The 15005-nt window shown below is 36.8% G+C and overlaps 1 protein-coding gene across 1 annotated transcript in view; it reads left to right on the forward strand.

Annotated features, from left to right (window-relative positions):
- Window positions 1-5807: 5807 nt before the first annotated feature.
- dock2 (dedicator of cytokinesis 2) overlaps window positions 5808-15005 on the forward strand; it is a gene marked incomplete in the record, with an annotated part of 113498 nt that continues 104300 nt past the window's right edge. The window contains 12 exon segments of the mRNA XM_014007241.1: window positions 5808-5910; window positions 7587-7670; window positions 7849-7889; window positions 8028-8083; window positions 8166-8262; window positions 8342-8490; window positions 9691-9826; window positions 10277-10434; window positions 11474-11555; window positions 11738-11873; window positions 14052-14127; window positions 14370-14446. Of these exon segments, the coding sequence (XP_013862695.1) occupies window positions 5868-5910; window positions 7587-7670; window positions 7849-7889; window positions 8028-8083; window positions 8166-8262; window positions 8342-8490; window positions 9691-9826; window positions 10277-10434; window positions 11474-11555; window positions 11738-11873; window positions 14052-14127; window positions 14370-14446 (1135 nt within the window).

Consider the following 15005-nt stretch of genomic DNA (forward strand, 5'->3'; position numbering starts at 1 on the left):
ATATAAGGCTGTATATCTTGGTAAATTATCACTCTGTTAAACTGATTTATTTTAGTAACACCAAAAGTAAAAAATAAAAAATAAAAATACACAATTTTTTCTGTTTTTGGTACATCTTTTACACAACCCTTTGCATTCGTTTTTCATACTTTTGGTGACGTGGCTTCTCATTTCTTTCTAATGTCAGTTCATTCTCTGAGAGTCCAAGTCATTATCACTTCTCTTTCATTGTGTTTGTTCAGTTTTTGTCTTGCCTCCCCTTATCTGCCTATTATACATTCGATTTGGCTCCCTTTACTTGTTCACATCTTACATAGAGCTGAATTTAATCATTCTTTGCCTCATTTTTTTGTGTGTCTGCTGGCTCTATTTTCTCCTTCATCTTTACATCAGTTCAYCTCTGCCAACACTGGATAGATTTGTCACAGCTTTCCTTCTGTTTTTCATGTCAAACACGATCAGACTCTCCACCTGTATTTCTCCTTGTGAGTCATAACGACAAGGTTACAGCTTGGTTCTGCAGAAAACCAAGATACGTAACATACAGTTAGGTCCATATATATTTGGACACTGACAATGATTTTGTATTTTTACCTATTAACTGAAACATTTTCAAGTTAYAGTCATATRATGTACATGGAAATAAAGTCCAGACATTCAGCTTTCATTTGAGGGTATTCACATTAAACTTGGATGAAGGGTTTAGGAGTTTCAGCTCCTTAACGTGTGCCACCCTGTTTTTAAAGGGACCAAAAGTAATTGGACAATTGACTCCAAGGTTAATTCATGGACATGTGTGGGCGATCCCTTCATTATGTCATTCTCAATTAAGCAGATAAAAGGCCTGGAGTTGATTTGAGGTGTGGTGCTTGCATTTGGTAGGTTTTGCTGTGAAGTAAACATGCGGTCAAAGGAGCTCTTCAGGTGAAGCAAGCCATCCTTAAGCTGCAAAAACAGAAAAAAACCCATCCGAGAAATAGCTGCAATATTTGGAATGGCAAAATCCACAGTTTGGTACATGCTGAGAAAGAAAGAAAGCACTGGTGAACTCATCAATGCAAAAAGACCTGGGGCCCCACAGAAGACAACAGTGGTGGATGATGGCAGAATGATCTCCACGGTGAAGAGAAACCCCTTCACAACAGCCAACCAAGTGAACAACACTCTCCAGGAGGTAGRMGTATCAATRTCCAAATCAACCAGAAAGAGAAGACTGCATGAAARTAAATACAGAGGGTTCACTGCAYGGTGCAAGCCACTCATAAGCMTCAAGAGTAAAAAGGCTAGACTGGACTTAGCTAAAAAAACATGTAAAAGAGCCAGCAGAGTTCTGGAAGAACATTCTTTGGACAAATGAAACCAAGATCAACCTCAACCAGAATGATGGAAAGAGAAAAGTATGGTGAAGGCGTGGTACAGGTCATGATCCAAAGCACCACAACATCTGTAAAACACAGCAGAGCAGTGTGATGGCCTGGGCATGCATGGCTGCCAGTGGCACTGGGTCACTAGTGTTTATTGATGATGTGACACAGGACAGAAGCAGCCGAATGAATTCTGAGGTATTCAGAGCCAGACTGTGTGCTCAGATCCAGCCAAATGCAGCCAAACTGATTGGTCGTCGTTTCATACTACAGATGGACAATGACCCAAAACATAAAGCCAAAGTAACCCAGGAGTTTATTAAAGCAAAGAAGTGGAAAAATCTTGAATGATCAAGTCAGTCACCTGATMTCAACMCAATTGAGAATTTCACTTGTTAAAGACTAAACTTCAGACAGAAAGGCCCACMAACAAACAGCAACTGAAAACCRCYRCAGTGAAGCCTGGCAGAGCATTAAAAAGGAGGAAACACAGCGTCTGGTGATGTCCATGAGTTCAAGACTTCAGGMAGTCATYGCCAACAAAGGCTTTTCAACRAAGTACTAGAAATGAACATTTTATTTACAATTATTTWATCTGTCCAATTACTTTTGAGCYTCTGAAATGAAGRGATTGTGTTTAAAAGATGCTTTATTTCCTCATATTTTTATGCAATCATTTTGTTCAACCCACTGAATTAAAGCTGAAAATCTGAATTTCAACAGCATCTGAATTGTTTGTTTAAAATTCATTGTTGTAATGTCTAGAACCAAAATTAGAAAAATGTTGTCTCTGTCCAAATATATATGGACMTWACTGTATGTGTCTTCATCAGCCTWTCATTTATTCTCACCTGTTCAACTTTCCTCATAGCTGCAAGACTTGTTCTCTCACTTTCACAATTTCTGTCAGAGATAGATTGAAAACCAAGTGCCATTAGTCTTCTCTCAGTCTCAAATCTATAGAGTTGTGAAGTATAACAACAAAAGGACCATATGATATTTCCAAGATTGGCTGAAAACTCAAGCAGTAAGTCATGGACTTATAAACCTTTTTGTTACTGTGATACATTTTGGTTCAACTGAAGAATAAAAAAAAAAACACAGAAATAGGTGAAGCTGTAAAATCAATGCATTTTAAAAATGTGACATGAACTAAATGCATTTGCTATATGTTTCATAAGTGAGATTTCTTATGAGATGTTACAAAATAAAAAATAATTTGTGGTTTGTTCTGAATTTACAAAGTTCACCGTATTGCTTTCAGTATCACTTATGTAAGAAATGCTTGCTTTTTGGTTGCAACACAGGAGAGGAAGAATAAATAATACAAGAAATACTGACTGATGATAAAAAAAATGAACAAAAGAAAAAAACAATCCAAGAAGTGTGCATCTGTGAAAAGATCAATTGTAATATTCAAACTAACAAACAGGTAGAAGTGGCTTAGAAGAGCCTGATTTATTGGTAAAGCTAATTTTAATTTGTTGTATTCATTTTTTTACCTTTTATTTGAGAACATCTCCCACAGGTTCTGAAAACTGTATTTTCTTGATGTGTTTGTTTTATAACATTCCTCTTAGGCTGTGATAACTGTTAAATTGTTACAAYAGATCAGATGCTTTTCGTTATTTTATTTGAATAATGTTGAAAGTTAAAGTTCAAAGGGTCAAAACATACAACAAAACCAGTTAGGGTGTGTTTCACTGTTAGCCATCAGAGGTATGAGGTGTTAATAATGTTTTTAATTTGTGTATGYATATGCTAATTTGTCTATAGTGTTAGCAAAACATCTCACAAATCAGAGGATGAATTAGTATGAAACTTTCARKAAGTAATCATTAGTTCCGTATCTACAACTCCCTTTTAATATAAGCCAACACAAAAATAGCTACAGCTTACCCAATTTTACTGATATTGAGCTAAAGATTGGTTTGGTACTGGCCGAGCATTATCCATAACTTGACGTTTAAGCAAAACATACTGAGCAAAATTTTTGCTTTGAGCTTTTGTATTAACAACCCGAACTTCAATGAAGTTGGGACATTGTTTAAAACATAAATAAAAACAGAATATCATGATTTGCAAATCCATTTCAACCTGTATTCTATGGAATACACGACAAAGACAAGATACTGTATTTAATGCTCAACTTTGGTTTTTTTTTGCAAAGATTTGTATTTGATGCCTGAAACATGTTCCAAAATAGCTTCAGTCAGTCAGTCAGTCAGTCAGTCAGTCAGTCAGTCAGTCAGTCAGTCAGTCAGTCAGTCAGTCAGTCAGTCAGTCAATCAATCGATATAACACATGTTTGGAGTATTCCACAGGTGAACAGGTTAATTAAAGATAAGTGAGCGTCATGACTGTGTCTAAAGGGAGCATCCCCAAAAGGCTCATTTGTTCATGAGTAAGGATGGGGAAGATAACAAATGTTATAACAGATTAAGGATGACAATGAGCTTAGGGCTTTCGTAATCTACAGTTATATTATATATTGTATCATCAAAAGATTTAGAGAATCAGGACAAATATTTTCAAGTAAGTAGCAAGGCTGAAAACCMACATTGAAGGCTGTGACCGTTGATCCCTTAAACWGCATGAAAAACCGACATCATTCTGTAACAAAGCTCACAGTATCTCCTGAACTAATTTTAAAGAAATCTCTTAAAAAATAAACGGTGTATCTAATGCACAGCTAATTGACATTGGCCAGCAGAAAAAAAGTATTTTATCTWGTCTTTTTTCTCTTGTTTTATTGTGTATATTCTGTTTGAAGTTACTTTATGCTGATTGTGTTGATTCTGTCCCCCAGTTATTACTATTTTCTTCAAATCACATTAGATTGTGCATAACATCATTGACAAAGTTTGACCAAAATGTCTGTCACTCTGTGTTCTTATCTCTGGCACAAAAAGCAGTTTTCCATTAAGTAACACCAGGCCTGTAACTGGATTAGAAATACTGTTTGGTTTCAGTTTTACTGTCAGSTCCATAAAAAGAAGTAACATTTTAAGTAACATTTTTACTGTGTAGCTCATGCTTAAGGTAAAGAGAGTGAGCCAGTAATATTCCTAAAGGTCTTATCCATTAGATGAATGCTGCCAACTGGCGTCAAGGATGCTCTCCGAATGGGATGGTTACCGTGGTAACATCATCTGAAGGGGTTCAGAGAAGATACATATTTGATGAAGGACTGTTTTCTTTGAAATCTCAAAAATTTGTTTGAGCTGTGTAAATAATTCCCGCGACAATGAAACTGAAAACSAAATCAAGCCTCTATTTTAAAACTACTGTTCGGTATGAAATATTTAGAATTTTATTATTTTTTTATTTCTTCCTGAAGAGACAACATGTCATCTCACATAAATCTTAAATGAAGACAGTTTGCTGCATTGCAGGGTCACAGCTGGAGCTCTTTGGGTTTCTCTCAACTACCATCACTTGGAGAATTGAATCTGAAGAGGCTCTAAGATCATTACTTTAAAAGTGATGCTCGGAATTATTGTCAGACCTACTGAGATTTGACACTGTGCTGTTTTATTGACTTTAAAAGCACAATAGATAATCTTCCCTGTTTGACAAAAAGAGCAAATGTTCTAATTACATCACTTTTCCCTTTTTTATTTTATCATCCGCTTTAAGCCAAATGATAAAGATGCAAATGAACTTACTACTGCATAAAAACAGTTCAATATGTTCATTCATGCATTCTTCACAACACTAATTTAATCAATTTATCTTTTTTTGGTTAAATAGTTGACAATGTTCCCCAGCTGTTTTTTATTAGATAAATAAACTTTGTCTGCTGTTGATTAATTTTTATTGATGACTGATTCTTGAAGTAACATTCACAGTTTTGTTTCGTCTTGTTGCTTCATCTTTTGACATTAAACATTTTTTTAAAGCTTGCAAGGAGTTGCACTAAAAAAAGAAAAGAAAAGAAAAGTGATCAGTGAGTGGCATGGTGAGCTGTCAAACTATTGATTTTAGCTAAATAGATCAAAAACTACTTGTTAAACTATGCAATTTATGGATTTGAGAAAGGATTACACCAAAAAAGCTGCTTGTTTTATAGGTCATTTGATGGGCTCTTCGTTAAAAATGCACGCACACTTAAACAATGCAATTTGACATTTTACAGATTTTCAGTATTTCATTTGTGGGGAACTTTCAGAAAAGAAGCTCCAAAGCTTTGCCTTCCTGTTTAACCCCCTTTAACAGACACCAAGATCACTGAGGTAATAGTGTAACTGAGCAAAGTGGAAGCTGCACAGGCCTGGGTGCTTGATAGGACTCCACCTTGCTGTACTCCACCACTTCCTCTTAACCGTTCGAAAGACAGGAAGCGAGAAGAGACAGAAGAGGAAGAAAAGCAAAGGGGATGGGCTTATTGCCTTCATTTGAAGTAAAAAAAATGCAGAAGAGTGAGGCTCAAGGACAGAAATACAAACCAAAGGGAAACTAAAAATATACTGTTCATTAAGTGTGTAGAGGTCTGAGAGAAACATGGCTCCTTGGACGAGGAGTACTACAGAACATTTTGGAGTTGGTGAGTCAGAATGTCCGCTTTTGTCTCTTTTATAATATGCGTCTGTTCAAAAACTTCCTGGGGCTCTGTTATTGATTTTATATGTTAGTAAGCTCTTAAAATAAACATTGAGGGAAAAGTACATTTCAGATTACTTTTACTTCCTGCTTGACACTTTGTGAACAGGTGCAAAAGGCCCTCAGAGCCCCTCAGGATGTTCACATTATATTTGACTATAATTTAAAGTCCTTAAGTTCAAATTATACTTATCATTTATCTTTACACTAACAAAATGCAAAAAAAAGCTGCAGTAGAATGGGGGAACATATAGAACCATGAGAAGATTTTTCTTTTTGAGAGAGAAATAAGCAGCTGTAGGGACTCTTAAACATGCAATAATTAGCAGATCATCTATGTGGGTGCTGAACGATGAGTTGTTCTAAAAAAGTCCAGTTTTATGAGCAAGTGTAGCAAGGATCAAATCATAGCTTTTTCAAAAAAATATAAAATAACAACCTCAGTGGAGTGTTTCTCTGCTCTGCGGTTTAATATGGCGAGGCTGATTAGCATGCGTTTCCATTAGATATGCAATACAGTCAGTGCTTGGCAAGAAATGCAGATTTTCAAATCCCCAATCACATTTATAAGGACAGAGATTGACTAGTCGGTGGCAGATGGTATCCATTTGCTGGTCTTGTAAAAAACGTTTCACTGTTATACTGAGAGATGACAGTTAAAAGTTCTCGCAGCACAGCTTATTGCTTAACTCTAACAATGAGAGGTGCATTGGACAATACAATGTAATTTAAACAAAACAGCAAATTACTGTTTTTAAAAATAAATATCTTCCTAGTTTGTGTGAGACTGTAGAACACAGGAAGTGGGGGAAGAAGGAAGTCAGTTTGTGTGAGTTTAAAGCCATAAAGCGTTAATAATAACACTGGTGAATGTTACAACACAAACTATTATGATTATTTGGAGCTCACTTTAAATTATTACACTATTGGTTAGTGACCACACAAATCCTGGTTAACTGTGTGTTGGCTTTTTCAGGAAAAGGTCTTGTGCAGCCTTTAATGTGAAAGATGCTGATGCAATGTGCTGTTACCTCTTTAGCTACCTTGTTCCTGCTACACAAGTTGGATGTTGATGTTCAATATACTAAGCATTAAATATTTGAAATATATATGCATAGATTTTTTGGTTTGGTGAAACAATTTGATCAATAAAATGTCAGACGTTAGCCTAAAAGCTAAACAAACATGGAAGCCCATTTCTGTCATTCTGATCATTTTTTTTGTAATATGAGTCCAAGTCATATTTATAAGATGCTAAGTTATAATTCATAAGTCATAATTAGACGATACTTCCTAACTATGAGAAACTAAATCATAACAGTCTTATTAATAAAACTAAGGGAAAAGCTCCATGCTCTTGCATATATACATTACCTTTTCCACCTAAAGTGATTTAACTGATGTCTACCTTTGAAAAACATCAACTTTCCTAGTTTAACTGTTTCTGTAGCATCTGTCAAACTACAGCTAAAATCATTTGTCTGAGGTTTTAATTTATCAGGCTAAGTAAATGCTAACATTTCTAGATGGACACATCATTTTAGGCTCAGGGCCTTTTATTTGTAACCGTTTGTATAAATATTAAGCATTCCTCATGTCCACAACTTCTTTCTGTTCTAGTAAAGTGGAATTTTGTCGGTAAAGGAGAGAAGCAGCTGTCCCTGGAAATAGGAGATACGGTCTTCATCCAGGAGGTTTGTGAAGGTAAGAGTATCTAATATTTAACTTTAAATACAACTGTGAGGCATGAATATATAAATCAATAATAAACCATAAAAGCAAAAGTCCATAGCACATGTTTAAACTTGGCTACTGATTAGCAAAATCAAAACAAGGCATAGCGACACACGCCAACTCCTGGTATATCTGAATTGTCTTTCAGGATGGTACAAAGGCTACTTGGCAAGGAATAAAGCCCAGCAGGTGGGAACCTGCTTATAATACAATATATATATTTAACTCATTTAAAAAACAGTACAGTGATGATGCCCAAGCCAGCTAGATTCTATTTTTTGACTTTTAGAACTTTTATTGATTTTCTTCCTGTTCGTTTCCTTCCAGGGAGTATTCCCTGCCAGCTTTGTCCATCTTAAAGATGTTGTCATAAAAAAACGGGGGTGAGTGCAAATAAAATTGAATTCCCGAAAGCTGTCCGAGGATTAAATTTTGTTAAATTTGAATTCATCCTCATGTGTTTAGAGATGAGAAAATTGTGACGTCTGCAGAGATGCCCTTGGTCAAAGAGGTGACCACCACGCTGAGAGAGTGGGGAAGCATATGGAAGCAGCTATTTGTGGTGCGAACCAAACCATTAAAAATGCTTGTGTGATTGTTTGAGTGTGTGTGAATTTAACACCACACCTGTGTCTGCTCAGTCCAACAAACATCTGCGAGTGAAGCAGGTCCAGAGGTTGATGTGGGAGCTGATGGAGTGGCGTTCTCAGCTCCTGTCTGGCACCCTGCCCAGTGACGAATTTAAAGAGCTCAAGCAGAAAGTAACTTCCAAGATTGATTATGGCAACAAGTATGTCTGCACTGATAACATACTTATCTTTGACCCGAACACCTGTCACCCACTCTGTAAAAAGCTCTTGTAAACCTCCGCACTTCTATCTCCTTTAACACTGCAAAAACTGTCCATCATACCAAGTTTTAAAATCTTATATCCAGCCAAAAAGTCTTTTTGATCTTGTTTTGAGACTGATTTACTAAACAAGAACTGATTGTGTAAGAGTAATAATCTTGTTTTCGGAATATGTAAGATTATTTGTTTTGTTAGTCTGAAAATTTGACTCAAAATAAATGAAAAATTTCTGCCAATTGAGTTAAAAAATTTTACTTGGTAAGATTCTTGAAATACTTGATTTGACTCAATTTTTTCTTATTTCAAGAACCTTACCAAGTAGTTTTCTTACTCCATTGGCAGATATTTTGACTTAATGTGAGTCAAATTTTCAGGCTAACAAGACAAATAATCTTACACATTCCGAAAACAAGATGATTATTTTTACACAATCAGTTCTTGTTTAGTAAATCAGTCTCAAAACAAGATCAAAAAAGACTTTTTGGCTGGATATAAGATTTTAAAACTTGGTATGATGGACAGTTTTTTCAGTAAACCTCTTCTCCGCTTCACTTTTTCATCCTCCTTTGATACCTACACATTCTCACTCCCAAGTCGTCACAAATTGACGCTTAAGGTAAGGTTCCCTCTGCGTCTTATTTTGACGCATCAGGTGCCCCCCTCGCGTCAGTCCTTGACGCCCGCGGCTTTTCCGGGTTGCGCCACCAGGGGTCTTTGSGTCGAGGGTCTGAGGTTAACATGAGGGATCAGGATTAATGGTTAAGTTTAGGTACTGGGATCAGGGGTAGGATGTCCATGGTGAATATTAGGTAATTTCAGGCTTTGGAACATGTTTACGTGAATTTCCTACATTTTCTAAAAATGGTTAATTTTAGGTACTAGGGTCAGGGACAGGATGTCTAAAGTGAAAAAAGGTAATTTCAGGCTTCGAAACGGTAGTTTTTGCGCATTTTCTACTCTTTCTGAAAATATGACAACAGATTTCGCCCCATCTCGTCAGTAACTGACGTGACGGGGGTACCCGGCGCGTCAAAATCGGACGTAGAGGGAACCTTGCCAAAGCGTCAATATGTGACGACTTGGGAGTGAGAATGGGTTGTTGATACCCGTCGCTTCCCCTTTTCATGTTTTCTGCTTCAGAATCCTGGAGCTGGACCTTGTCGTTCGGGACGAGGATGGGAACATCTTGGAGCCGGAAAAAACGAGCATCATCAGTCTTTTCAGGGCGCACGAGGAGGCCACAGCTAAGATCAATGAGCGTATTAAAGAGGAACAGGTACAGAGCAGAGCTAATGTGAGGGAGGAGCATGTACAAAATGCTTATTTGCTGGCTTTGGTGCTGATATTCTTCGTCAAATTCAACGGAAAATAGATTTGTACAGAWGTTCTCCAAAATTAGTTTTGTCTTTTTTGTTTTCTTTATTTATGTGGCAAAATACATAGATGTTTCTGTGATGCCTAACAATCTTAACCTCAGTTGCACTAATATCTAAAGGAATGATTGAAATGAGAAAATACAACACTGAGTTTAATTTTTTTTTACTCTCACTTTCAAAATGCTACAGTCTGCATGTTTTATCTGATACATTTAAGCATAAAATCCTCAATATTTCAGACATTCAGGTTTGTTAAGACTGAAGTAAACAAATGTCTTTCAGATGGCACTTTATCTTGTCAGGTCCAAACAGCCGCTGATCCTGCTGACAYTAATGTCTTCCCCCTGCAGTCCAACATCCAGACAGACCACAGCGGGATCTCAGCACGCATCCAGTCTTCCCCCACACACAGTCTCTACGTCTTTGTCAGGAACTTTGTCTGCCGCATCGGCGAAGACTCCGAGCTGTTTATGTCCCTCTATGACCCGTGTAAACAGACCATCATTAGGTATCAGTTTTACTCTTTCAACTGTTTATTTTAAAGTAATGTTAGCTTTTATAAAAAACATTTCCAGCTTAGATCGTCTTACTTCGGCCCCCGTTGCTCTGCTCAGCATGTGTGGCCTCCACACCCTCCCCTCCYATTTACTTTATTTTCTTGTSGACATACCTTGCCTTCTCTTCTTTYCTATTGTTGAGCGACACTAAATCATGTCAATTTGCCAAAAATAGACATAAAGAAAATAGAAAATTTAAATTACAGGGCCAGCGGACAGTGAGTGGCAGCCCTGTATGGAGCTTGACAGTGCTGATGTTAAGCCCCATCACTCACTGTCACACTGAGTATATCTGTGTCTCAGCCTGTAAGAGCTCGAAGTATTAAGATAGACTTTAGTCACTCTTTTTTTTTCAGTGTACACCCACTACTATCAGGGTATTTCTTTCCTTTCTATCCTCTTGTTCTGACGTTATAGCCCTGTGCCACTCTTATGTGTTTGTTTGTTGTTTCTGTTTTCTAAGAAACAAAACAGATCTTTTTGACGACAGATGTTTTCATGCGTTTGTCCTTRTTTTCTATCTCATTTTCACATTACTGCTAGAGTTTTGTATTACAGGAACATGCTAATGGCCTTTGTGTTTGTAGCAACTAGTCTTAGCAAAATATTGCTACGTATCTCAATAAATTCATCATACGTTGAGTAAAAATTTGTTGTGGTACCTATTTCAATTACCAAAAGGTCTCACAAGGTCTTGCATGAAATTGCACATGACATCATTTTAACACAATTTCAATAAAAAAATACAACTTCATCTTCTTTCATCATGAAATGATTTAGTTTACCTTCTGGCATTAAAGATGATTGACAAATTCTATTCCTTTAATTTATACATTATATACTTTAACCAAACATTTTACTCAGACTAGCAGGGGGATGTTTTAATGTAATTTATTGCATTTATATTTAAATGTTGAGTTTGTTAATGTTATCGTTAAACTGTAATTCAAAAGATGCATGTTTTAATGTATTTTTTCTTTCTTTGTGCAGCGAGAACTACTTGGTTCGGTGGGGCAGCAGAGGTTTCCCCAAAGAGATCGAAATGTTGAACAACCTGAAAGTTGTCTTCACAGTAAGTAGCCACTGGAGGGCGCCGTCCCACTGTTTATTAACTCTGTGATCCCTTCACAAGCAGAGAAACAAAAACAACCTGTTATCTGTAAGAGAAGGTTTCGTTATTCCCTTATTTTTTCCCCTTTCCCCGTTGCTGATTTTTTTTTTTTTACTTACTTTGTTTTTGTCTTTGTGAACCAGGACTTGGGGAACAAAGACCTGAGCCGAGAGAAGATTTATTTGATCTGTCAGATAGTGAGAGTGGGCAGGATGGACTTGAAAGAAACAAACAACAAGAAGTGCACTCAGGGCCTCCGGAGGCCTTTTGGGGTGGCAGGTACTTTGAGATGAGTTGATTCAGTTTGTTCTGACTGATTCAAAGAGGTGCTAAACTGTTACTGCTGGTGGTCAGAGGTTAAACACTAGTCAGATTTGGAACTTCAATGCTGTTCTGAAAAGTTTTCTTTTATTTTTTGATATTTCTGTTGATTTAAGGTTGTGTTGAAACTATATCATCACCAAATGAGGACTGTTTTTATAAATTAGTTATTTGCAAACACTCTTGCATGGAGCATGCTCCCCACACTTTCTGTATCCGTGCCCGCTGTCCCCCGCACTTTTTCAACCAATAGTTATCCGTTATTAAGATGCAGTACCGTGTTTTTCGAGCCGTCTTTAAACGCATCATGAGCTAACGCGGATGCACACTTGTGGATCACAGAGGAGAGACTTGCTGCTGCAGAGCTGCGCAGTTTGCACAGTCCCCTGTTGGAGGCAGAAACTGTTAGCTAAATTATTGAGTTAATACATTAAAAATATATATTAAGCTAGCTAACAAGAATACTGATATATTGTTACTTAACATCCCTTGTCAGTGAGTTGCTGTATATAGGATAAACCAAATCATCTTTAGTTTCTGTGCAGAAGTTGTGCTCACTTGCTTTCCACATAAAATGAATCTTTTGCCACAGTACCAAGGGCATAATCACAATCTCAGAAGTGAGGGGTACACATTTTTCAGAGGTCTTTTGACAGATTTATCATCTCACATTCAATCACACCTCTCCTCAGTGGCTAAAACACATATAATCAGTAACCACARCACCAGGGGACTGACTTTGGTTCTTTAAACCAGTATTTCCCAACCCTGGTCCTCAAGGCCCACTGCCCTGCATTTTTTTCCAAAATGCCCCTGCTTTAATGCACATTTCAGATGATTGCAGTTCAACAAAAGCACTTTAAATCAGTTATCAACTGAAATCAGCTGTGTTGAAGCAGGGAACCAACATGCAGGGCAGTGTGCCTTGAGGACCGAACACTGCATTAAACTACAGTATTTACTAACAAAATGTAAAGTTTCAGCTGCCAGACTCTGGYTGAGTTCACGCAATTACCCTCCAACATCTACAGGGTAAAGAGCCAGATAATTAAGTGCCAAGTGGAAACACATTTCCTGTAAACAACAACAACAAATAATTTCTTCATACAAAATGGAAGTGACTTGGTAGCTGGGCAATAAGCCACATAATTTAATGGCATGGATAAAGAAGTGGCACCACTAAATACATCAACATTTTAGTCAAATGTGATAACACGAATGTGCAAAATGAATCAACATAAAAAAAATAAAATGAAGAAAAATGAAATGACCTATACCTTGACCTATGCCTTTAAGAACACAATGCAGTAGTCAACTATTTTAAAACAAACAATCTTTAAATATTTATGCCAGTTTTCAATTAAATATATTACAAAATAATATTATTTGTTTAATTTTCATTTGTACCTAAGTAAATATGATAACAAAATAAAATATATATATTTTGGTGTGAATAGGTGGTGTGGTGATATATCTGTGAAAAACCTGTCCTGATACGGTTTCTCCCTGCAGCAAATTATAATTTGTCCTTACCTGAGAAGGTAAGGACAGATTATATTTTTTTGAAGAATTTCGTTTTATTCTTTAGTAGATTTTGCCAAAATTACAATTACTCCTAATTACCACAGTTGAAGCCTAAATCTTTTGCACATATTTATCCAAAAACCTTTTGTGATTGAAAAGTACAGATGTTAAAGGTTTGAATTATTGTTTCCAAACCCTTGAGCTTCAAACCCACAACACGTAGCAGTCTTTTAACCCTGAATAAAAAATATAAACATTACTATAAAGACAATTAATCAAGGACAAAACTATAATTTTCTTTGACGAGAAAATTACACTTTTAGCAATCACTTTATTTTTTAGATTTATTTTAAACTTCTTACTTTTATGACCCTCACTTGAATCTCAATTCCAACTTTAAGGACGTCTGATTTAAGTTCTTGTTGTCCGCACTGACTCAGGTCAGAGGTCTTTATGTTTTTATAGGAGACAGCTATCAGGGAGGATTGTTTCAGTTCCAGCATTGCTTGTATTTTGCCTGTTTGGCTGAAGGGAATTCATATGACATGTAACTGTAAAGCGCTTTCCTTGATTTTTCTCATCTCAGACACAATTTCTTTCTTTCCTTGGCAGTAATGGACATAAGCGACATCATCAAAGGGAAGATTGAATGCGATGAGGAGAAGCAGTTTTTCATCCCCTTCTTCCCGTACGTTTCATTTTCTCCTGCTAATCCTTCTCTTTTTGCTCCCTACTTCACTTTTATTTGCTGCAAAACAGCGATTGAAAAGCCATTTCAGCATCTCTTCACAGATCTCCCATAAAGTTTAAACACCAATGTGACAGTTTTGTGTACTTGAAGTAGTCGGCGTCCACACATTTCAAAAATGGATTATTTTTCTGTATTTTTAAGCATGTTTCTTGTGTGTGTGTGTTTTTTTTTGTTTCCAGGGTGGTTGCTGAAAATGACTTTCTCCATTCCTTGCTGAACAAAGTCACAGCCTCACGAGGAGACAGTGGTGGCCAAGGTAGTGTTTTGCTCTAACACGCTTTTCTGTTTGTTTCCTGGCAATGCAACAATTCTTGGAGGTTGGTCCGACGTGCGCCCAGGATTCCCACTGATCTGTGCATGCCTGCAGTTGTTTGTGGTCTGATAAAACCACAACGCTCAATGCATCTTCGCCTCTTCTTGTTTCATTTTAGTTTAAAAAGGAACAGTTTATTGATGAACACAACTCTGTTCTGAGCTGATGCTTTTATCGCTTATTTTATGCTCTCAAACCTTAATCTAACGGTACAGTGGCTGCTGTTCATGGCTAACTTTGACATCTTCTGTTTGTGACACGGCCATGTTCACATAAAGTAACTGAGTCTTATCACTCACTATTTTATCTTCCTCCTGCTCCTGAAGACCCTGAGCACAGTCTAGATATGACAGGAGCAGAGCAGATCTGAAAAGAGCACCTGTAGTCATTTCTGTTCTTTATGTTACCCTCTACTAATATTTTCTTCTTTTCAATCTGAGCTACAACATCTGCACTAACACATTGTGTGTGTGTGTGTGTGTGTATATATATATATATAAAT

This window comes from Austrofundulus limnaeus, unplaced genomic scaffold (assembly GCF_001266775.1).
Source record: "Austrofundulus limnaeus strain Quisiro unplaced genomic scaffold, Austrofundulus_limnaeus-1.0 Scaffold1, whole genome shotgun sequence".
NCBI classification, from domain to species: Eukaryota; Metazoa; Chordata; class Actinopteri; order Cyprinodontiformes; family Rivulidae; genus Austrofundulus; species Austrofundulus limnaeus.